General features: G+C 35.9%; 4 protein-coding genes and 8 non-coding genes across 12 annotated transcripts; 6 read left to right on the plus strand and 6 right to left on the minus strand.

Moving 5' to 3' along the window:
- Nucleotides 1-4: 4 nt before the first annotated feature.
- LOC123421986 (photosystem II protein D1-like) lies at nt 5-764 on the minus strand (the record flags this gene model as incomplete). Its single annotated transcript, XM_045107643.1, has 1 exon — nt 5-764. A coding segment is annotated over exon 1 (615 nt), but the record flags the coding sequence as incomplete, so codon positions are not given.
- Nucleotides 765-1,049: 285 nt separating this feature from the next.
- On the minus strand, nt 1,050-2,678 carry LOC123421982 (maturase K). The gene has a single exon (XM_045107638.1). The coding sequence runs from the start codon at nt 2,676-2,678 to the stop codon at nt 1,143-1,145; it is 1,536 nt and encodes a 511-aa protein (XP_044963573.1). The 3' UTR covers nt 1,050-1,142.
- Nucleotides 2,679-7,026: 4,348 nt separating this feature from the next.
- TRNAS-GCU lies at nt 7,027-7,114 on the minus strand. Its single transcript has one exon. It is a non-coding gene; the product is annotated as a tRNA-Ser (tRNA).
- A 977-nt stretch (nt 7,115-8,091) lies between these two features.
- Nucleotides 8,092-9,287, plus strand: LOC123421985 (photosystem II D2 protein). The gene has a single exon (XM_045107642.1). The coding sequence runs from the start codon at nt 8,096-8,098 to the stop codon at nt 9,155-9,157; it is 1,062 nt and encodes a 353-aa protein (XP_044963577.1). The 5' UTR covers nt 8,092-8,095; the 3' UTR covers nt 9,158-9,287.
- Nucleotides 9,288-10,671: 1,384 nt separating this feature from the next.
- Nucleotides 10,672-10,759, minus strand: TRNAS-UGA. Its single transcript has one exon. It is a non-coding gene; the product is annotated as a tRNA-Ser (tRNA).
- Nucleotides 10,760-11,583: 824 nt separating this feature from the next.
- Nucleotides 11,584-11,654, plus strand: TRNAG-GCC. Its single transcript has one exon. It is a non-coding gene; the product is annotated as a tRNA-Gly (tRNA).
- Nucleotides 11,655-11,759: 105 nt separating this feature from the next.
- On the plus strand, nt 11,760-23,000 carry LOC123421979 (DNA-directed RNA polymerase subunit beta). Its single transcript, XM_045107636.1, has one exon. It carries the CDS (start codon nt 19,024-19,026, stop codon nt 22,252-22,254), a length of 3,231 nt encoding a protein of 1,076 aa, XP_044963571.1. The 5' UTR covers nt 11,760-19,023; the 3' UTR covers nt 22,255-23,000.
- TRNAM-CAU lies at nt 12,103-12,176 on the minus strand. The gene has a single exon. It is a non-coding gene; the product is annotated as a tRNA-Met (tRNA).
- Nucleotides 14,140-14,211, plus strand: TRNAT-GGU. Its single transcript has one exon. It is a non-coding gene; the product is annotated as a tRNA-Thr (tRNA).
- Nucleotides 14,862-14,943, plus strand: TRNAY-GUA. The gene has a single exon. It is a non-coding gene; the product is annotated as a tRNA-Tyr (tRNA).
- On the plus strand, nt 15,302-15,375 carry TRNAD-GUC. The gene has a single exon. It is a non-coding gene; the product is annotated as a tRNA-Asp (tRNA).
- TRNAC-GCA lies at nt 17,788-17,858 on the minus strand. The gene has a single exon. It is a non-coding gene; the product is annotated as a tRNA-Cys (tRNA).
- Nucleotides 23,001-23,386: the final 386 nt, after the last annotated feature.

Genomic DNA, 23,386 nt, shown 5'->3' on the forward strand with positions numbered 1-23,386 from the left:
CGAATACACCAGCTACACCTAACATGTGGAATGGATGCATAAGGATGTTGTGCTCTGCCTGGAATACAATCATAAAGTTGAAAGTACCAGAGATTCCTAAAGGCATACCATCAGAAAAGCTTCCTTGACCAATAGGGTAAATCAAGAAAACAGCAGTAGCAGCTGCAACAGGAGCTGAATATGCAACAGCAATCCAAGGACGCATACCCAGACGGAAACTAAGTTCCCACTCACGACCCATATAACAAGCTACACCAAGTAAGAAGTGTAGAACAATTAGCTCATAAGGACCACCATTGTATAACCACTCATCAACAGATGCAGCTTCCCAAATTGGGTAAAAGTGCAATCCGATCGCCGCAGAAGTAGGAATAATAGCACCAGAGATAATATTGTTTCCATAAAGTAAAGAACCAGAAACAGGCTCGCGAATACCATCAATATCTACTGGAGGGGCAGCGATGAAGGCGATAATAAATACAGAAGTTGCGGTCAATAAGGTAGGGATCATCAAAACACCGAACCATCCGATGTAAAGACGATTTTCAGTGCTAGTTATCCAGTTGCAGAAGCGACCCCACAGGCTTGTACTTTCGCGTCTCTCTAAAATTGCAGTCATGGTAAGATCTTGGTTTATTCAAATTGCAAGGACTCCCAAGCACACGTATTAACTAGAATATAGATAATAGAAGGCTTGTTATTTAACAGTATAACATAGACTATATACCAATGTCAACCAAGTCAGCCCAAAGATTGGCTATCCATATAAATAAATTAACCAAACCAATAATTTTGTATTTGTAAATGAAGTGAGTAAAAGTTAAAAACTTTGATGGGTCTTTTCTATATGGGTTGCCCGGACTCGAACCCGGAACTAGTCGGATGGAGTAGATAATCTTCCTTGTTACAATAGAGAAAAATCCCTCCCCAAATCGTGCTTGCATTTTTCATTGCACACGACTTTCCCTATGTAGAAATAGCCAATATTCTATTCCAAAGAGGAAGTTCTACTAATTTTTTAATTAGTAAGTTGATTCACCTACTCTTTATTATAATAAAAGGAACATTTCAGAATGAAAAATATGAAAGTTTTTTCTTGATCATTTATCAACCCTTTCCTGTTTATTAGTTTTGTCTAATGATTAATTAAGAGGGTTGACCAGGTCATTGATACCTATAATATCCAAATACCAAATACGCTCAGTGTGTGATCCACTGAAAGAAAAAAGAGTTGTTTTGGTGAACATCAAAGAAAAAACTTGCTCTTCTTCCGTAAAAAATTCTTCTAAAAATGCCGAACCCAATCGTTGCATAAAAGTTCGTACCGTGCTTTTATGTTTACGAGCTAAAGTTCTAGCGCATGAAAGTCGAAGTATATACTTTAGTCGATACAAAGTCCGTTTTTTCGAAGATCCACTATGATAATGAAAAAGATTTCTACATATCCGACCAAATCGATCAAGAATATCCCAATCTGATAAATCCGTCCAAATGGGTTTACTAATAGGATGCCCCGATCCAGTACAAAATTGAGCTTTTGATAAGTATCCTATGAGGAGAGTAGCGGGGACTATGGTATCGAATTTTTTCATTCGAGTATCTATGAGAAATGAATTCTCCAGCATTTGATTCCTTACCAACAAAGGACTTTTTGGTACACTTGAAAGGTATCCCATAAAATCGAAGCAAGAGTTTGCTAATTGGTTTATATGGATTCTTCGCGGCTGAGTCCAAAAAAAGAAATAATATTGCCAGAAATTGATAAGGTAGCATTTCCATTTCTTTTTCAAAAAAAAACTGCCTTTTGATGCAAGAATTGCCTTTCCTTGATATCGAACATAATGTATAAGAGGATCCATAAAGAACCATAAGGTTTTCCGAGAAAAACCAGGGTACATTATCCCAAAATGTTCCATCTTCCTAGAAAAGTGGATTCGTTCCAGAAAAGTTCCAGAATATGCTAATGGTAAGCAAGAAGATTGTTTACGAAGAAACAACAAGAAAAATTCATATTCTGATACATAAGAGTTATATAGGAATTTAACTAGTCTTTTATTTTCTTTTTGAAAAAAAAGAATGGATTTCATTGAAGTAATAAAACTATTCCAATTCGAATAGTAGTTGAGAAAGAATCGCAATAAATGCAAAGATGGAACATCTTGGATACGGTATTGAAGGAGTTGAACCAAGATTTCCAAATGGATAGGATAGGGTATTTCTATATGTGATAGATAATCCAAATGCAAAAATTTGTCTTCTAAAAAGGGAAATATTGAATGAATAGAGCGTAAATTCTGAAACTTTGGTATTTCTTTTTCTTTCGGACAAGATAATTCCCGTAGCGAGAATGGGATTTCCACAACAATCGCAAACCCCTCAGATAGAATCTGAGAATAAAACTCAGAATAAAAAAAAATTTTGTAATCCAATAATCGATCTTGATTAGGATGATTAACCGAGTTATCCAAAAAATTCTGCTGATACATTCGAATAATTAAACGTTTCACAAGTAGTGAACTAAATTTCTTGTTATTCCAACTAACTATTTCCACAGGTTCAGAACCGTTTAATCCATAATCATGAGCAAATGCATAAATATACTCCTGAAAGAGAAGTGGGTAGACAAAGTATTGTTGACGAGATTTCTGTTTTTCTGAATACCCTTCGAATTTTTCCATTTGTATTTCTACTTGAATCAGAGAGAAGAAGCATTTCTCGGTTTATCGAATGATGATACATAGTGCAATATGGTCAGAACAGGGTGTTGCATTTTTAATACAAACCCTGGAAAGAAAGGGAGTCTAATCCACGGATCTTTTTCCGCTCCTTTTCTACCGAATTAGTTTATGTTTGTTCTAAATTACAAAAAAGAACAGAACAAGTTTTTTATTTTTGCAGGCCAATCGCTCTTTTGACTTTGGAATACAGCCTCTTTATCAATATACTGCTTCTTTTACACATTCAATCCATAACATCCCTTATTCAATCCATAATCAAGAATAATTAGGATTTCTAAAAAAAAAGAAAAAATAAAGGGTCCACTCATAGGAAAACCCAACCTTTCCCCACATCCGGCACTAATCTATTTTTAACGTCTAATTAGAGCGGGGAATCCTTCCAATTAGGAAGTTAAGCTCGTTGCTTTTTATTTTACCAGAATTGGAGCCAGGCTCTATCCATTTATTCACTAGACCCAGAAAATCGTAATTTTGGATTCCATTCAAAAAAGATTGATTTTATTACGACATGCTATTTTTTCCATTCATTACCTTTGAGGATCAGTCGTGGTCTTCTAGACTCTACCAAGAGTCTGGACGAATTTGTTGTTTCATCCAAATGTGTAAAAGATCATAGTCGCACTTAAAAGCCGAGTACTCTACCATTGAGTTAGCAACCCAGATAAAAAAAGGATCTTAGATACGATCGAAATCCAAAAATCAATGGAATTACACCGCGCGCTTCTGTCAAAACATTGAACTAGCAAGACATCAAAAGAAAGATTTTATCGACCATGAAAAACACTCAAATGGCAAAACGAACAGGTCCGGTTAAATTCCACTAAAGTGAAAAAAAAGAGCGACCCTAATCACGATGGCCAAATTCTCCTTTTTTTAGCGATTTTTATTAAAAAAAATATATATTATATTGTATGAGAATACATGCAAGAGGAACACCCTTATCATTTGAGCGAAGTGTAAGCAGAAAAATTAAATATGGAGTGAGGATAAAGAGACCCATCTATCTACAAATTCTATTTGTTCAATAGACCTTTGTCAATGGAAATACAATGGTAAGAAAACAAATTAGATAGAAAAAGTAAATAAAATAGGGGCTTATGTTGGATTGGCACGATATAAATCCAAATAGGATTAAGAAAGAGGTAAATTGTGTCTAAATAATTAGACAACGAGGAATACTAATAATCTTCTCCTATCCTACTTTTTTATTCATTTAGTTCTTCAATTAACTCAAAGTTCTTTCTTTTTCTTTAAAGAATTCCGCCTTCCTTAAAATATCATAAACAGTTCTTGTCGGTTGAGCACCCTTTTCAAGGAAATAGAGAATAGCTGGAACATTTAAACAAGTTTGATTCTTTATCGGATCATAAAAACCTACTTTTCGAAGATCTCTTCCTTCTCTTCGAGATCGAACATCAATTGCAACGATTCGATAGACAGCTTATTGGGATAGATGTAGATAAACAACGCCCCCCCTAGAAACGTATAGGAGGTTTTCTCCTCATACGGCTCGAGAAAATGATTCGAATTTCTGTCGATAATAATAGAAATTAGACTATGACGTCCATTAATTTCCTTACAGAAAAAACAAATTTCATTTATACTCATGACTCAAGTTGGCTAATTCTGCCTGAGAAACTTCGAAGGCAAAATCCTTCAAAAATTTTTGAGTCGTCTTTAAACTCTTTTCTTTGTCTCATTTCGAACGAATTGACTTTTATTCCTTATTCTGATCCAACTCTGTTGTTGAGACAATTGAAAATTGTGTTTACTTGTTCTGGAATCCTTTATCTTTGATTTGTGAAATCCTTGGGTTTAGACATTACTTCGGGAATTCCTATTTTTTTCTTTCAAAAGAGTAGCAACATACCCTTTTTTCTTATTTCCTTCGATAAAGCATTTATCTCTTCTATAGAAATCTAATAAGGGGGATTGATTCTGATATACTTTTATTGGACTTTCTTCGTATTTTAACCTTTCGATTTATTTCTATATTAAGGATAGACTGACAAAGTTGGCCTAATTTATTAGTTTTCACTAACCCTAGATTCTTTCCCTTGATAAAAAATAAACTCTGTCCTCTCGAGCTCCATCGTGTACTATGTTACTTAAACCCTGCGCAAATTTGGTTCGGAACGAATAGAACAGGCTATGTCGAGCCAAGAGCATTTTCATTACTATGGAAAATGATGGATAGCAAAATCCACAATCGATCATGTCCTTCAAGTCGCACGTTGCTTTCTACCACATCGTTTTAAACGAAGTTTTACCATAACAAACATTCCTCTTTTCATTGCAAAGTGGTATAGAAAATTGATCCAATATGGATGGAATCATGAATAGTCATTGGTTTTGTTTTTTGTATACTAATTAAAATTAAAACTTGCTATCTATGGAGCAATATGGATAAAAGAAAGTAAGTATTTATCCGGGAAGCCTCCGCCAAGATCCAATTTATTTAAACCCATATTCGAATTCTATCATATGAATGAAACATAGAAAAAGACGACTAAACAAGTTTGCTTAAAACTTATTTATTATTAAATTTCCACCCTCAACGGATGGCTCGAGATGATCAATCTTGAAGTGAGAAGAGAAGGATTGACTCTTCCTCAATAAATAAACTATCAACCTCCAAAAAAGTTTAATTCATTTAATTACTAGAATTAGAATTCTATTAGTAATATATTTTTTCCGTACCAAAAACAATTAACTATAATAACTAAATAAACTATTCCAATGAATAGATTGAAAGTTTTTGGTAGTTAATTGTTTTTGGTACTTCTTCGACTCGAAGACCAAAAGGAAGAAAAAAATATGATTAAGTGATTATTAAGTGATTATTAAGTGATCATAGTAGAGGCATATCCTGAATGTGCCTGCTAGATCCCATTTTTTTCATGAAAATAAAGGTAGTCAATTTGACTGGACTTAAGACTTTATTATGTTTTCTGAGAAAACATAAGATATCATTATTCTCTTTAATAAACTTTTGTCTCATACGGAGTACTATATGATTTCACCGTTTGTTTCATCAGAAACAATCTGGGACGGAAGGATTCGAACCTCCGAGTAACGGGACCAAAACCCGCTGCCTTACCACTTGGCCACGCCCCATTTCGGGTTTTATGCGACACTAATAAACACTATTATGTTTATTTGTTATTCGTCAATACCATTTCAATTACATAAATAAAGAAGAGATATTCTCTTGCTAGTATTCTACACATGCAGATAATATAGAATCAAAAAAATGCATTGATCATTACATGGAATTCTATTAAGATATTATATGAAAGTCGAATTTATTCCACTCTCATTTGAGAGTGCGAATACAAGGAGGTATTTTGTGTTTGGGAAAGTCCGAAGAAAAAAAGATTTTGAATCTGCCTTTTCCTTCTTTCCCTTAAAAAAATAACTCAATCAAAATCCAATTATTTACTCTACAAGAATGAAATGCTTGTTATGCCTAATATACTTAGTTTAACCTGTATCTGTTTTAATTCTGTTCTTTATCCTACTAGTTTTTTCTTTGCCAAATTGCCCGAAGCTTATGCTATTTTCAATCCAATCGTGGATATTATGCCTGTTATACCTCTATTCTTTTTTCTATTAGCCTTTGTTTGGCAAGCTGCTGTAAGTTTTCGATGAAATCTTTAGTACTCTGTATGCCAAATTGAATGATGTGTTCATTCCAAAAAAAAAAATTAAAATGGGTAAAAGCCGAGAAGTTTTATATTTTTATATTATGAACCCTCAATTCTAAAATTGAAATTATTCTACATTGAATGGGTAGCTACAGCAATAAATTTGGATCAGCCTTTCTACTCCCCTGCACCTAGGTTGAGCAGGTACCTTTAGGTACCTACACAATACCTATTCAATACCACCTAACCCTATTTTTGCTATTGATAAGAGTTCTTATTATAAATGAATTCTTGCAATTTTTTTCCAGAATTCATTTTTGCATTTTTAGGTATCAAAAAAAACCATCCTAGTGGATCCGTGTGGTAAGGAAAAACTGGTAATCTATTCCTTAAAAAAAAATCTTGGAGATTATGTAATGCTTACTCTCAAACTTTTTGTTTATACAGTAGTGATATTCTTTGTTTCACTCTTTATCTTTGGATTCTTATCTAATGATCCAGGACGGAATCCTGGACGCGAGGAGTAAAAATTCAATTTTTTTTTTTTCTTACAAATTGGATTTGTTTCGTACATTTATCTATGAGAAAATCCGGGGGTCAGAATTCTTTCCAGTTTGAAAGTCCCAAATGATCCAAGGGAGCGGAAAGAGAGGGATTCGAACCCTCGGTACAAAAAAATTGTACAACGGATTAGCAATCCGCCGCTTTAGTCCACTCAGCCATCTCTCCACGTTCCAAAGCGAAAGGTTTCCGTGATATGATATAGGCAAGAAATAAGAAATAACGGTTGCAAAAAACCCCTTTTTTTCTTTCAAAAGTCTATAAAAATTATATTGCCAATTCCATTTTAGTTATATTCTTTTTTCTTAATGTTAATAAAAAAAAGAAGAAAATTCTTGTTTTTTCTTTGTAAAAATCGATATTGACCGAGAGACAATCAAATAGATTTTCTCTTTAGCGGGCATTTCCATATAGGACTTGTTATAATTATAATAAAACAAGCTATATATAAAAAAACGCTTTTTTTTTTTTTGTCGATTATTTATCAAGAAAGCAAAAAGGGTTCTTATCAAATCCACCATAAAATTGGAAAGAAGCATAAAGTAAGTAGACCTGACTCCTTGAATGATGCCTCTATCCGCTATTCTGATATATAAATTCGATGTAGATGAAATTGTATAAGCGAATTTTTCGTATTTCCTTAGACTTAGACCGCGCAAGACAAGAATTTTTCGCTATTTACGATTTCATATTCTTGTTACTAGATGTTCTATAGGAATAAGAAGAAATCGCAACTCCTTTGCGCTACACATAAAAATTGATTTCGAAGGTCCTTTTTTTTTTCAGAATCCTCCATTTTAGTTCTTCCCCCCATGCAATAGAGAGGGAATGGGAAAAAAGGGGTTACTTTTATTTTCATTTTTCCCTTAAAAGATAGACTTTGAAATAGGAGTCTTGGAATAATGCTGAATTCAAAGGTTTATTTCTATAAGTATAAGATAAGAAAAACAAATCGAATCAAATTCATGGATTTACAACGACCTCGGTTGTGACTCCATAGATAAAAATGGAAAATTTCTCTCTTCGAGACCATTGAAAAAGGGCATTGAACGAGAAAGAAATCGTCCACAGATATAAAACTATCATATGCCTTGGAAAGTGATATGAGGTGCTCGGAAATGGTTGAAGTAATTGAATAGGAGGATCACTATGACTATAGCCCTTGGTAGAGTTCCTAAAGAAGAAAATGATCTATTTGATACTATGGATGACTGGTTACGAAGGGACCGTTTCGTTTTTGTAGGATGGTCTGGCCTATTGCTCTTTCCTTGTGCTTATTTCGCTTTAGGGGGTTGGTTTACAGGGACAACTTTTGTAACTTCTTGGTATACCCATGGATTGGCAAGTTCCTATTTGGAAGGTTGTAATTTCTTAACCGCAGCAGTTTCTACCCCTGCCAATAGTTTAGCACACTCTTTGTTGCTACTATGGGGGCCAGAAGCACAAGGAGATTTTACTCGTTGGTGTCAATTAGGCGGTCTATGGACTTTTGTAGCTCTCCACGGGGCTTTTGCACTAATAGGTTTCATGTTACGCCAATTTGAACTTGCTCGGTCTGTTCAATTGCGGCCTTATAATGCAATCTCATTCTCTGGTCCAATTGCTGTTTTTGTTTCGGTATTCCTTATTTATCCACTGGGGCAATCTGGTTGGTTCTTTGCGCCGAGTTTTGGCGTAGCAGCGATATTTCGATTCATCCTTTTCTTCCAAGGATTTCATAATTGGACGTTGAACCCATTTCATATGATGGGAGTTGCCGGAGTATTAGGCGCGGCTCTGCTATGCGCTATTCATGGAGCAACCGTAGAAAACACTCTATTTGAGGACGGTGATGGTGCAAATACCTTCCGTGCTTTTAACCCAACTCAAGCTGAAGAAACTTATTCAATGGTCACTGCTAACCGCTTTTGGTCCCAAATCTTTGGTGTTGCTTTTTCCAATAAACGTTGGTTACATTTCTTTATGCTATTTGTACCCGTCACCGGTTTATGGATGAGTGCTATTGGCGTAGTTGGCTTGGCTCTGAACTTACGTGCCTATGACTTTGTTTCCCAGGAAATCCGTGCAGCGGAAGATCCTGAATTCGAGACTTTCTACACCAAAAATATTCTTTTAAACGAGGGTATTCGTGCGTGGATGGCAGCTCAGGATCAGCCTCATGAAAATCTTATATTCCCTGAGGAGGTTCTACCACGTGGAAACGCTCTTTAATGGAACTTTCGTTTTAGCTGGTCGTGACCAAGAAACCACCGGCTTTGCTTGGTGGGCTGGGAATGCCAGACTTATCAATTTGTCCGGTAAACTACTTGGAGCTCACGTAGCCCATGCCGGATTAATCGTATTCTGGGCCGGAGCAATGAACCTATTTGAAGTGGCCCATTTCGTACCAGAAAAGCCCATGTATGAACAAGGGTTGATTTTACTTCCACACTTAGCTACTCTAGGTTGGGGAGTAGGGCCAGGGGGGGAAGTTCTAGATACTTTTCCATACTTTGTATCTGGCGTACTTCACCTAATTTCCTCCGCAGTCTTAGGCTTCGGTGGCATTTATCACGCGCTTCTGGGACCCGAGACTCTTGAAGAATCTTTTCCATTCTTTGGTTATGTCTGGAAAGATAGAAATAAAATGACTACAATTTTGGGTATTCACTTAATTTTGTTAGGTCTAGGTGCTTTTCTTCTAGTACTCAAGGCTCTTTATTTTGGCGGTGTATATGATACCTGGGCCCCTGGGGGGGGAGATGTAAGAAAAATTACCAATTTGACCCTTAGTCCCAGTGTTATATTTGGTTATTTACTAAAATCTCCTTTTGGGGGAGAAGGGTGGATTGTTAGTGTAGATGATTTAGAAGATATAATTGGTGGACATGTATGGTTGGGTTTTATTTGTGTATTTGGGGGAATTTGGCATATTTTAACCAAACCCTTCGCATGGGCTCGCCGTGCATTTGTATGGTCTGGAGAAGCTTACTTGTCTTATAGTTTAGCTGCTTTATCTGTCTTTGGTTTTATCGCTTGTTGTTTTGTATGGTTCAATAATACAGCTTATCCGAGTGAGTTTTATGGACCCACCGGGCCAGAAGCTTCTCAAGCTCAAGCATTTACTTTTCTAGTTAGAGACCAGCGTCTTGGAGCTAATGTGGGATCCGCTCAAGGACCCACAGGTTTAGGGAAATATCTAATGCGTTCCCCAACTGGGGAGGTTATCTTTGGAGGGGAAACTATGCGTTTTTGGGACCTTCGTGCTCCATGGTTAGAACCTCTAAGGGGCCCCAACGGTTTGGACTTGAGTAGGTTGAAAAAAGACATACAACCTTGGCAAGAACGGCGCTCAGCAGAATATATGACCCACGCTCCTTTAGGCTCTTTAAATTCCGTGGGTGGCGTAGCGACCGAGATCAATGCAGTTAATTATGTCTCTCCTAGAAGTTGGTTATCAACTTCTCATTTTGTTCTAGGATTCTTCTTTTTTGTGGGCCATTTATGGCATGCAGGAAGAGCCCGAGCTGCTGCAGCAGGTTTTGAAAAGGGAATCGATCGTGATTTGGAACCTGTTCTTTACATGAACCCTCTTAACTAAGATTTTCTTATTTATACCTGTTCTACTTTTTTTCTGTTCTGGCTCGGTTATTCTATCTAGCCGAGCCATTCATTCCTTTTTATGAAAGAAAGATAAGGGACAGAATAAAAAAAAATGAAAGAAACAAACGTATTCAATAAGCAAAAGGAGAGAGAGGGATTCGAACCCTCGATAGTTCCTAGAACTATACCGGTTTTCAAGACCGGAGCTATCAACCACTCAGCCATCTCTCCACCGCCTAATCCTTATTTTACTCCTACAAATAGAACATAGCCATATAAAAAATAAAAATATTTATTAACCTCTAGAAAGATATCAGATACAAGTTCCTTTTCGATATATCTCTGTATACTGTATACACGGATACAGGATCCGCTATACCCGCTTGTGAAATAAAGACTAAATAACCTCCTCTCACCCCCATATCCAAATAAAAAAGAGGTTAAGTAATAAATTTTAATTAAAGAGAAGAATCAATGGATTCATGATTAAACCCCTCCTACTTCTTGTATTTTTTTACAATTTTGGTTAAGTGAGGGATCAAATATGTAGTCAACTTTATTTGATGGTAGCTTGGAGGATTAGAAATATGACTATTGCTTTCCAATTAGCTGTTTTTGCATTAATTGCGACTTCCTCAGTCTTAGTAATTAGTGTACCCCTTGTATTTGCTTCTCCTGATGGTTGGTCAAATAATAAAAATGTTGTATTTTCCGGTACATCATTATGGATTGGACTAGTCTTTCTCGTAGCTATTCTGAATTCTCTCATTTCTTAAATTAAATTTGGTTAATATTTAGTAACCCCATAAAAAAGAAATAATAAAGGCCATTTAAAAAATTCGAATAGTGAGACGTATTAAAACGCAATTTGCGTTCCGAATTGCTAGCTCTTCTCTTTCAGTATTATGAAATTCCCATTAGAATATTCATTGACAGATAATAAAAAAAGGAAAACTCTAATATCTAATATAATAGAATAGAAAATGAAATGAAACGGTCGACCCAGACATAGACGGTCGACCCAAGCGGATATACGCTATAAAATATATACCGTAGCGAGCGTAGTTCAATGGTAAAACATCTCCTTGCCAAGGAGAAGATACGGGTTCGATTCCCGCCGCTCGCCCGCTTAATTTATCAAAGTACTATGATAAAAAGTTTAGTCTAGTTAATTGTTTAACTACTTATATTAAATTAAGTATTAATTAAGTATTAGTCTAGTGCCGTATCCCTTACTATATTTACCCTTCCTTTGCATCCCCCTCAAAAAAAGAGGGCGCTCCGGAGGCAGAAATAGAACTAGCCAACAGAGCCCCAAAATTGGGTATTAACTGAGACAAACAACGGGCAAACTGTTTTTAAAAGGAAGGGAGAGGTAGACTGTCCCTTTCATTTCATTTTTATTTTCTGCAAGGTAGGGAGAAGCCTTGCGCCTTCTTTTTGTGAAGGCAAGTGGCTTCGCAAATTGCTCAATTTTGCCCTCTAGGGCCCGGAACTAATGAATAAAAAAGGGTTGGATACGCCCCTCTACCATATCTAGAGAAATAGAATACTCCTTTTATAGAGACTGCTAAGTGCGGAGACGGGAATCGAACCCGTGACCTCAAGGTTATGAGCCTCGTGAGCTACCAAACTGCTCTACTCCGCTCTGTAGTACCAGAAACTGGTGGACAAAAAAGGCTTGAATACAAGCCTTTAACATGTCTAGACAAATAGAATACTCCTTTTATACAGAATGGAGCGGGTAGCGGGAATCGAACCCGCATCGTTAGCTTGGAAGGCTAGGGGTTATAGTCGACGTTGGTTGATTATTTTTAACGTCTCTAATTCAAAACCGAACATGAAATTTTGATTTCATTCGGCTCCTTTATGGATATTCTCACCACTTAACATCTATGTCAGCTTTTCTATTTGAATGGAACCAAAGCTCTCTGCTTTCTAGATGATCCTTATAGAGTAGGAGATAGAAATTCTATCTAAATCCATCTAATCTACTTACTTCGTTCCCTAATTTCATTCAAGAGATCCTGAGGAAAAGAATTGGGTTTCCACCGAGCTGAAACAATATGCGGATGGTTCTAGTAAACCAAAACTATCGTTTTTTAGCTATTTGGCTTCCTTATCCTTTAACAAAAGAAGATTTAGTTACGATTGGAAATCAACTTTTTTGTATCTTCATCCATAGATCCTTTACTCATATTTTCAAAATTGGAATACTTAAATCCAATGCAAAATTATGCTTCGCGACTCTGTACTCATATCATAATCCAATTTTTATTTTGGATGCAATTTAAATTAGTTTTTGGGTACAAATCGCCAGAATGTATATTCTTCCTCAATATGCTATTGAGAGGAAAAGGATTTAATCCTTTATAAGAACTAAAGTTTTCATCGGAATATAAAAAAAAACTTAAGGATGCCTTAAGTATATCATTTCAAATTCAGTTATTAATAGAACGAATCACACTTTTACCACTAAACTATACCCGCTACATTGTATATTATGGTATAAATGGTACCCTTTGTCAAGGATAGCCATTTGACAAGGAGGCTAATTCCCCCTTATTGAATCAGATGGAGAAGGTTCATGACACTGAGCCATTGGTACTTCTACTTCGATCGCGCGCCTTTACTTTAGGATTTAGATAGCCCCTCTCCCTCTGGTCTGTAAAATAAATCTCTTCTTACCCTGCTAATAGCGCCTGAACCAAATGTATTTATTTTGATTAGGATCCTATCCTATTCTACGGTTACGACTACAATAATCATTATTTACTTTGCGAGGACGTAAGTGTGCCAGACTGCTAAATTGTTTTATTATTCCTACAATATAAACTAGGGGATATAGGGGGTAACACTGTCCCTATAAATTCCTTTTTTCCTTTTCTTTTTTGTCCAGAATTGAACAAAAAAGAAATTATAGAAGATGTTTTCTTCCCCCATTAAGTCCGAGCCATAGAGTAAGAGTGAGATGAGTTTTCCAAATTCATCATAGACTTTCCCTATGGCTTGATAGAAGTAAGAAGCAAAGAGTTGTAACTTAAAGAGTCGTAACTTAAAGAAAAAAACGGACAGGGCTGACAGATTTACCTGATGTAAAGAAGATCCTAAAAGTCTATGATTAGTCGACTCTCTCCATTTAACACTTTCCTCTCTCTCCTTTTTTCCACTGACTCAATGCTAGTTTATTAGATTCTTGTTTAAAAGAATCAAAAAAGTTCAATAGAACTAAGAACACATAAAAAATAGCATAGAGGATCAAGGCCATTACCAAAAGTTCCTCCCAAGGATCCTATCCTATTGGGTATCTGTTCCCTGCCTTTTCCCGCTAGGATTGGAAATCTTATATTTTCCATATACCATTGAATCCTTGGGGTTCCAGAATCCGCCTATTTTACTAGCCTTCGGAAACGGAAAACCATGAACCAAGAAGAGTTGGGTATGTTTTTTTTTCTTAATTTTATTTTGAGCTCTCAAGATATCAATACATATACAATCTATACATAATGTCTCTCTCTATATCTCTATATATTATATATATATAATATGTACATTATGCAGTAGACCCATAATGGGAAATCAAAGTGGCAAATTTTTGAATTAAATAAAAAGCCCTTTTAACTCAGTGGTAGAGTAATGCCATGGTAAGGCATAAGTCATCGGTTCAAATCCGATAAAGGGCTTTTTAAATTAGTGGTAGAGTAATCTCGTGCTAAGACGTAAGTCATTGGTTCGAATCTGATAGAGTACTTTTCTACTAAATTGATTCGCTTTTTTCTTTGTTTTTGAAGCTTTCTCTTTAGAGAATTTTATGACTTAGTGCGGGATGAATGCATTTTTGGTCTGAACACTAAATGAAGCACGGAATGGAAATAAAAAAAAAATTGGACTCTTTTTCATCTTATCTTAGATCAATAAAATAACTACCTGTACTGAACTAATCTAGAATCCCTTTTAGTAATCCATTCTTATTCTATACATTTAAAATGAATTTCCCTAAAAGGTAGAGGATGATCCATGAATTAATCTAACCATCAACTAAAAAAATCCTAGATGAAAACATAGCAGAAAAGTTAGAAAAACTCTTTGCTTTGGATCTAGTTATACTTTTCGAGTATATTGACAATTCAAAAAAACTGCTCATACTATGATTATAGTATAATCACGAGCGGTTGTATATGGCCCTATCGTCTAGTGATGCCCCTATCGTCTAGTGGTTCAGGACATCTCTCTTTCAAGGAGGCAGCGGGGATTCGACTTCCCCTGGGGGTAGGGAGTATTATGAAAGGAGGTTAATCATAGATTAGCAAAAACCCTAGAATAAATTCTTCCTGGGTCGATGCCCGAGTGGTTAATGGGGACGGACTGTAAATTCGTTGACAATGTCTACGCTGGTTCAAATCCAGCTCGGCCCAAAAATCTAGGGCTTCGTGAATATGAACTAAATCCTTTTGTTTTTCTCCCATAAAATAAAATGTCTGATCTATAGAAATAAAAGAGAAATAAAAAAGGGGATTTTTTTTTCTAATCCATATCTCTCTCATTCCTTTCTTACAAACAAAAGAGTTTTTCTTGTTGAAGGGTGGATTATTATCCATTTTTAGTGATAAAAAATCACGACATACTAGTTATGTCACTCTCACTATACCCACGTATAATATAATATTAATATGTGGGTATGTAGTATATGATTCGTCTATTTCTTAGAGTACGACAGACGAATCGAATCTTCTTATGGTTCTATTTAAGAATGGGTATGCCATACACCCCGCGGGGATTGTAGTTCAATTGGTCAGAGCACCGCCCTGTCAAGGCGGAAGCTGCGGGTTCGAGCCCCGTCAGTCCCGAACTAGGGTTCAATGAATGGAGAAATTCATATTTCCTTTTTCCATGAAAAAAAAGGGGCAGGGAGCAAGATCAAATACCCATAGGGCACCCTTACTTCACTTTTTTATTTTGCATCTCTCATTAAAGAGGGAGGGAAGGAGTATAGGAATTTTTTTCACTACTCCCGATCGATAAAGATAAAGAAAGACACACATACGATATGTGGATTAGTAGAATTTTAGGATATTACTCTATCTTTCTTTATGATGATACCATCCTCATCTTAATTTCCTATTCCACTGTTATGGAATAGAGTACCGGTATTTTACCGGAATCCATACATAAATTGTATTCCCTTTTTATTTCAGACCTCTTTTCCCCATCTCACTTCTACTGCTTATTTGGATGTCTATGTGACCCATAGAAAGTTGCTCATATAATACATACATAATTGTATGTATAACTATAAGAAAAAGGAAGAGAAATTGTATAAGATTAAGAAAGCTCGTGGGTTAGAGATATAGAAAAGAAAAAGTAGAAAAAAAAGGATTAAAAAAGAGGGAATTCCTAATCCAATCAAAAAACCCATTTTGGTCTTAGTATGGATATAGGATCTTCCTATGTTATACTATATAACTCTCATCCATGAATTGATTTGATAGATCCGATATTCATAATATTGAATTGATTCAGTATTATCAGAATGCAAGCCCTACCCTTGAATTTACAAGATACCCCTTTTTCCTCTCCATGGGATTACATCCCGAGTTATTGTGAAAATAAAAAATAAAGAGGTTATGGAAGTCAATATTCTCGCATTTATTGCTACTGCACTGTTCATTCTAATTCCTACTTCTTTTTTACTTATTATTTATGTAAAAACAGTCAGCCAAAATAATTAAGTGGAATTCCAATTAATCATTGAAGAAATGAAAAAGGGATTAAATAAAAAAAATCCAAGTCTTAAATGAAAGGATCTGGTTGGAATCTTAAAGTGTGGTAGAAAGAACTACATATAGTTTTTTCTACGACACTTTAGAGTCTTTCTATTATATTATCTTTGAATCTACATAGAATAGATTAGTAGATTGAAATAGTTAAGTAGTCTAATTCAATTTCTTTTTTCATTGCATCCACTTAATTTCAATCAGGTCAAAATAAAAAAATCGAAGACAATTCTTGACCAAAGAATCCATGGAAGGAAAGAAAAATAATATAAGAATAGACTATAGTAAAAAGTAAAAGGAAAAAACCAGCGAATCTTTCATGCTTAAATATCCCGCGAGATGCTTCAAAAGAGAATAAAAATTATTCTAAGAATAAAGAAAGAGTATAAAACAAATGGAAAATGTGTGATATGCCGTGAATAGTTCCGTGGAAGAAAGTCTAATTTTCTTATGTATAGAACTTTTTTTAACCATTAGTCATTTCTAGTAGAAATTCTTAATTGGTATAATGGCTCTTTCTTACAATACAAGAGTTTCTTACAGGAGTGAAACAAAACTAAAGAAAAAGATTAAAGAATAACGTTTGACAAAATAATTAATGCAAAACGATCAATTAAAAAAAGAATTGATACAACAATTTGATTACTTAATCAATTAGTAGTATCGTATCCCTAGAGTCCACTCCTTCCCCATACTACTAGTGAAAGAGAAAATGTAAAGACTACCATTAAAGCAGCCCAAGCGAGACTTACTATATCCATCTAAATTATGTCTCCTATTTCTATGAAGGGATTATTCTACTATTGATCAATAATCATAGTGGAATCAAGGGTACAGAGTCAAAAAGGGCTTCTGCCCTAAGGCCATGGATCAATCAGTTCAAGGAATTTACTCCTAACAAATTCTTATAGGAATTCTTGTAGAATTAGAGAGCATTAAAAATACGATACTATAAAGCCCTTTTTTCCTTACCTTAAAAAAGAAAGAGTACGGGAATGATGTCCTGAATAGAAGAAGCGGGAATAGGAAGATTTTTTATTCCTTTTGTTACTCTAGTGTATGTAGGTCACATAAGATGTACGATAAAAAAATGTATGATAATTAGGAAGTCTTGATATTCTTTCGTGGAGTCCCTTCTGGAATCTTAGATTGAAAAAGAGAAGAATGCCCCTTAGGGACCTTTCTTTGGATACCAAGATTTCTGACATCTTATCCTCGTATTTAAAAATTCTCAAATCGAATCAATTAAGAACCAATTCAAATTCATATAATAAAAGAATAAGGAAACACTACCTCACCCCTATTGATAACCATTTTGGCCACTACCGCCAAAACAAACCCTAACCCTAGTTTAAGGATAGAACTATGGTATGGTTTCTCTAAACCCAGTATCGGCAGGCTTAGTTACTCTCTTGCCCGAACTTATGCGAAGTAAAAATTGATTGAATTCGATCAGTACTAGAAAACCTAAGTATTTTATTGATCAGGCGGCACCCAGATTTGAACTGGGGATAAAGGATTTGCAGTCCCCTGCCTTACCGCTTGGCCATGCCGCCAAAAAATCCGATCGAAAATCTAGAAAACAGCAAGTATTCATCCACGTTTTCTTACGAAAAGCCCCTTTCTTTTATTTTGAATATAATTAAACTTACTTTTTTCCAATCTTTTTCAAAAAAGATACTCCTGCTTTTTTTGATCCAGTTTCGATTATTCTCCTCGATAGATTCTATCTTAAAACATACATTGCTAACACAATAAAACTTCCCATTTCTTTCTATTGAGATGAAAAAGAAGAAAAGTGGATTTCTAGTCACAGGCTGCAAAATTCAGAACAAATTGGAACCATTAACTAGAATTCTCTTTCTTTTTTGAATTGCAGTAGTGAACTACTCTTAAATCGGTATTATCTCCCCCCCTTCAATTTCAATGGCATAATAAAATATTATGGCTTTATGCTTAATCCGTGTATAGGTGAACTTTAGGTCCGAGCAGCATTATTATCCAAAGATCCCCTTTATGTACATATCTCTATGGGGAATCGTGCTTTAATTTTTCAAAGTATTAAATTAAATATCTTGAATAAAAAAAGGAAATTTGCTCTGATATTAGAGTATAACCTGACTATCTTGGCCTACCCAAGTGAAATTACGATAAAAGAAAAGCATGGATATGGGGAGAGGTGGATAATTAGATTGGCATGTACTTAAAAAAGGGACTTACTTTATTTTAGAATTCCACAATGAAATACTTAATTTTCTAGCAATTATACTACTCCGATCCGAAATAAAAAAGAACCCTCAAATTATTTTTAGAAATTAAAGTAAGCACGCTATTCTAAATCGAAGTAAAGTAAAACTTTCTAGTGTATTATATTACGGCTTTATTACATTCATAGAAAGGGGATAAAATGAGAAATCTTTGCCATTCAATCTGATTAGAATATTATAAAGTATAAGTGGCATAATTTTTTTTGTAGGAATATTTTAGCAATTCATTTTCATTTCATTTGTACCCCTGGTAAACTAGAATTTTCGTCGAAATGGTCTCTATTCATATGTATGAAATACATATATGAAATACGTATGTGGAGTTCCCTAGAATTTCATGTGATTCAGTAAACAGAATATAGATTCCATGATTGCTAGATCAATCCGTAGGGATTGATGAAGAGTGAGCTGATAATGGAATTTTTCTTTGATAAACAGGAAACTTAAGATTAAGATGCTCCGGAATGGAAACGAGGGAATGTCCACAATACCCGGATTTAGTCAGATCCAATTCGAGGGATTTTTTAGGTTCATTAATCAAGCCTTGGCAGAAGAACTTGACAAGTTTCCAACAATTAAAGATCCAGATCACGAAATTGCATTTCAATTATTTGCGAAAGGATATCAATTGCTAGAACCCTCGATAAAAGAAAGAGATGCTGTGTATGAATCACTCACCTATTCTTCCGAATTATATGTATCTGCGAGATTAATTTTTGGTTTCGATGTGCAAAAGCAAACCATTTCTATCGGAAACATTCCTATAATGAATTCCTTAGGAACCTTTATTATAAATGGAATATACCGAATTGTGATCAATCAAATATTGCTAAGTCCTGGTATTTACTACCGCTCGGAATTAGATCATAAGGGAATTTCTATCTACACCGGGACTATAATATCAGATTGGGGAGGGAGATCGGAATTAGCAATTGATAAAAAAGAAAGGATATGGGCTCGCGTGAGTAGAAAACAAAAGATATCTATTCTAGTTCTATCATCAGCTATGGGTTCGAATCTAAGAGAAATTCTAGATAATGTTTCCTACCCTGAAATTTTCTTGTCTTTCCCGAATGCTAAGGAGAAGAAGAGGATTGAGTCAAAAGAAAAAGCTATTTTGGAGTTTTATCAACAATTTGCTTGTGTAGGTGGGGACCTGGTATTTTCGGAGTCCTTATGCGAGGAATTACAAAAGAAATTTTTTCAACAAAAATGTGAATTAGGAAGGATTGGTCGACGAAATATGAATCGGAGACTTAATCTTGATATACCTCAGAACAATACATTCTTGTTACCACGAGATGTATTGGCCGCTACGGATCATTTGATTGGAATGAAATTTGGAACGGGTATACTTGACGATGACGATATGAATCACTTGAAAAATAAACGTATTCGTTCGGTTGCGGATCTGTTACAAGATCAATTCGGATTGGCTCTTGGTCGTTTACAACATGCAGTTCAAAAAACTATTCGTAGAGTATTCATACGTCAATCGAAACCGACTCCCCAAACTTTGGTAACTCCAACTTCAACTTCAATTTTATTAATAACTACTTATGAGACCTTTTTTGGCACATACCCATTATCTCAAGTTTTTGATCAAACGAATCCATTGACACAAACTGTTCATGGGCGAAAAGTGAGTTGTTTAGGTCCTGGAGGGTTGACGGGGAGAACCGCAAGTTTTCGGAGCCGAGATATTCATCCGAGTCACTATGGGCGTATTTGTCCAATTGACACGTCTGAAGGAATCAATGTTGGACTTACTGGATCCTTAGCAATTCATGCGAGAATTGATCACTTGTGGGGATCTATAGAGAGTCCGTTTTATGAAATATCTGCTGAGAAAGCAAAAGAAAAAAAAGAGAGACAGGTGGTTTATCTATCACCAAATAGAGATGAGTATTATATGATAGCAGCAGGAAATTCTTTGTCCTTGAATCAAGGTATTCAGGAAGAACAGGTTGTTCCAGCTAGATACCGCCAAGAATTCTTGACTATTGCATGGGAACAGATTCATGTTAGAAGTATTTTTCCTTTCCAATATTTTTCTATTGGGGGTTCTCTCATTCCTTTTATTGAGCACAATGATGCGAATCGGGCTTTAATGAGTTCTAATATGCAGCGCCAAGCAGTTCCACTTTCTCGGTCCGAGAAATGCATTGTTGGAACTGGATTGGAACGCCAAACAGCTCTAGATTCGAGGGTTTCCGTTATAGCCGAACGCGAGGGAAAGATCATTTCTACTGATAGTCATAAGATACTTTTATCAAGTAGTGGGAAGACTATAAGTATTCCTTTAGTTAACCACCGTCGCTCTAACAAAAATACTTGTATGCACCAAAAACCTCGGGTTCCACGGGGTAAATCCATTAAAAAAGGACAAATTTTAGCAGAAGGAGCTGCTACAGTTGGGGGGGAACTTGCTTTAGGAAAAAACGTATTAGTAGCTTATATGCCATGGGAAGGTTACAATTTTGAAGACGCAGTACTAATTAGCGAACGTTTGGTATATGAGGATATTTATACCTCTTTTCACATCCGGAAATATGAAATTCAGACGGATACGACAAGCCAGGGCTCCGCTGAAAAAATCACTAAAGAAATACCACATCTAGAAGAACATTTACTCCGCAATTTGGACAAAAATGGAGTTGTTAGGTTGGGATCCTGGGTAGAAACTGGTGATATTTTAGTAGGTAAATTAACGCCTCAGATAGCGAGCGAATCATCATATATCGCAGAAGCTGGATTATTACGGGCCATATTCGGCCTTGAGGTTTCCACTTCAAAAGAAACTTCTCTGAAATTACCTATAGGTGGAAGAGGGCGCGTTATCGATGTGAAATGGATCCAAAGGGACCCCCTCGACATAATGGTTCGTGTATATATTTTACAGAAACGTGAAATCAAAGTTGGGGATAAAGTAGCCGGAAGACATGGGAATAAAGGGATCATTTCCAAAATTTTGCCTAGGCAAGATATGCCCTATTTGCAAGATGGAACACCCGTTGATATGGTCTTCAATCCCTTAGGAGTACCCTCCCGAATGAATGTGGGACAAATATTTGAAAGCTCGCTCGGATTAGCGGGGGATCTGCTAAAGAAACATTATAGAATAGCACCCTTTGATGAGAGATATGAGCAAGAGGCTTCAAGAAAACTTGTGTTTTCAGAATTATATGAAGCCAGTAAAGAAACAAAAAATCCATGGGTATTTGAACCCGAGTACCCGGGAAAAAGCAGAATATTTGATGGAAGAACAGGCGACCCCTTTGAGCAACCTGTTCTAATAGGGAAGTCCTATATCTTAAAATTAATTCATCAAGTTGATGAGAAAATTCATGGGCGTTCTACTGGGCCCTACTCACTTGTTACACAACAACCGGTTAGAGGAAGAGCCAAGCAAGGGGGACAACGAGTAGGAGAAATGGAAGTTTGGGCTTTAGAAGGATTTGGTGTTGCTCATATTTTACAAGAGATACTTACTTATAAATCTGACCATCTTATAGCTCGCCAAGAAATACTTAATGCTACGATCTGGGGAAAAAGAATACCTAATCATGAGGATCCTCCAGAATCTTTTCGAGTGCTCGTTCGAGAACTACGATCTTTGGCTCTAGAACTGAATCATTTCCTTGTATCTGAAAAGAACTTCCAGGTTAATAGGGAGGAAGTTTGATCGGAATAAATATAAATTCTTTTCTTATTTCTATTTTATGATTGACCAATATAAACATCAACAACTTCAAATTGGACTCGTTTCCCCTCAACAAATAAAGGCTTGGGCTAACAAAAACCTACCTAATGGAGAAGCCGTTGGCGAAGTCACAAGGCCCTCTACTTTTCATTATAAAACCGATAAACCAGAAAAAGATGGATTGTTTTGCGAAAGAATCTTTGGACCCATAAAAAGCGGGATTTGCGGTTGTGGCAATTCTCGAGCGAGCGGAGCTGAAAACGAAGACGAAAGATTTTGCCAAAAATGCGGGGTAGAATTTGTGGATTCTCGGATACGAAGATATCAAATGGGATACATCAAACTCGCATGTCCCGTGACTCATGTGTGGTATTTGAAAGGTCTTCCTAGTTATATCGCGAATCTTTTAGATAAACCTCTTAAGAAGTTGGAGGGCCTAGTATACGGCGATTTCTCTTTTGCTAGGCCCAGCACTAAAAAACCCACTTTTTTACGATTACGAGGTTTATTCGAAGAGGAAATTGCATCCTGTAACCACAGCATTTCTCCCTTTTTTTCTACCCCAGGCTTTGCAACATTTCGAAATCGGGAAATTGCGACAGGAGCAGGTGCTATTAGAGAACAATTAGCAGATTTGGATTTGCGAATTATTATAGAGAATTCTTTGGTCGAATGGAAGGAATTAGAAGACGAGGGGTATAGTGGAGATGAGTGGGAAGATAGAAAAAGACGAATAAGAAAAGTTTTTTTGATTAGACGCATGCAATTGGCGAAACATTTTATTCAAACAAATGTAGAACCAGAATGGATGGTTTTGTGCTTATTACCGGTTCTTCCTCCCGAATTGAGACCTATTGTTTATAGGTCTGGAGATAAAGTAGTGACTTCAGACATTAATGAACTTTATAAGAGAGTTATCCGTCGGAACAACAATCTTGCCTATCTATTAAAAAGAAGTGAATTAGCGCCAGCAGATTTAGTAATGTGCCAGGAAAAATTGGTACAAGAAGCCGTGGATACACTTCTTGATAGTGGGTCCCGCGGGCAACCGACGAGGGATGGTCACAATAAAGTATACAAATCACTTTCAGATGTAATTGAAGGTAAAGAGGGA

This window comes from Hordeum vulgare, unplaced genomic scaffold (assembly GCF_904849725.1).
Source record: "Hordeum vulgare subsp. vulgare unplaced genomic scaffold, MorexV3_pseudomolecules_assembly, whole genome shotgun sequence".
NCBI classification, from domain to species: Eukaryota; Viridiplantae; Streptophyta; class Magnoliopsida; order Poales; family Poaceae; genus Hordeum; species Hordeum vulgare.

Coding starts and splice junctions, on each gene's coding strand:
- LOC123421979 (XM_045107636.1), top strand. CDS start 19,024: ATGCTCCGGAATGGAAACGAGGGAATGTCCACAATACCCGGATTTAGT.
- LOC123421985 (XM_045107642.1), top strand. CDS start 8,096: ATGACTATAGCCCTTGGTAGAGTTCCTAAAGAAGAAAATGATCTATTT.
- LOC123421982 (XM_045107638.1), bottom strand. CDS start 2,678: ATGGAAAAATTCGAAGGGTATTCAGAAAAACAGAAATCTCGTCAACAA.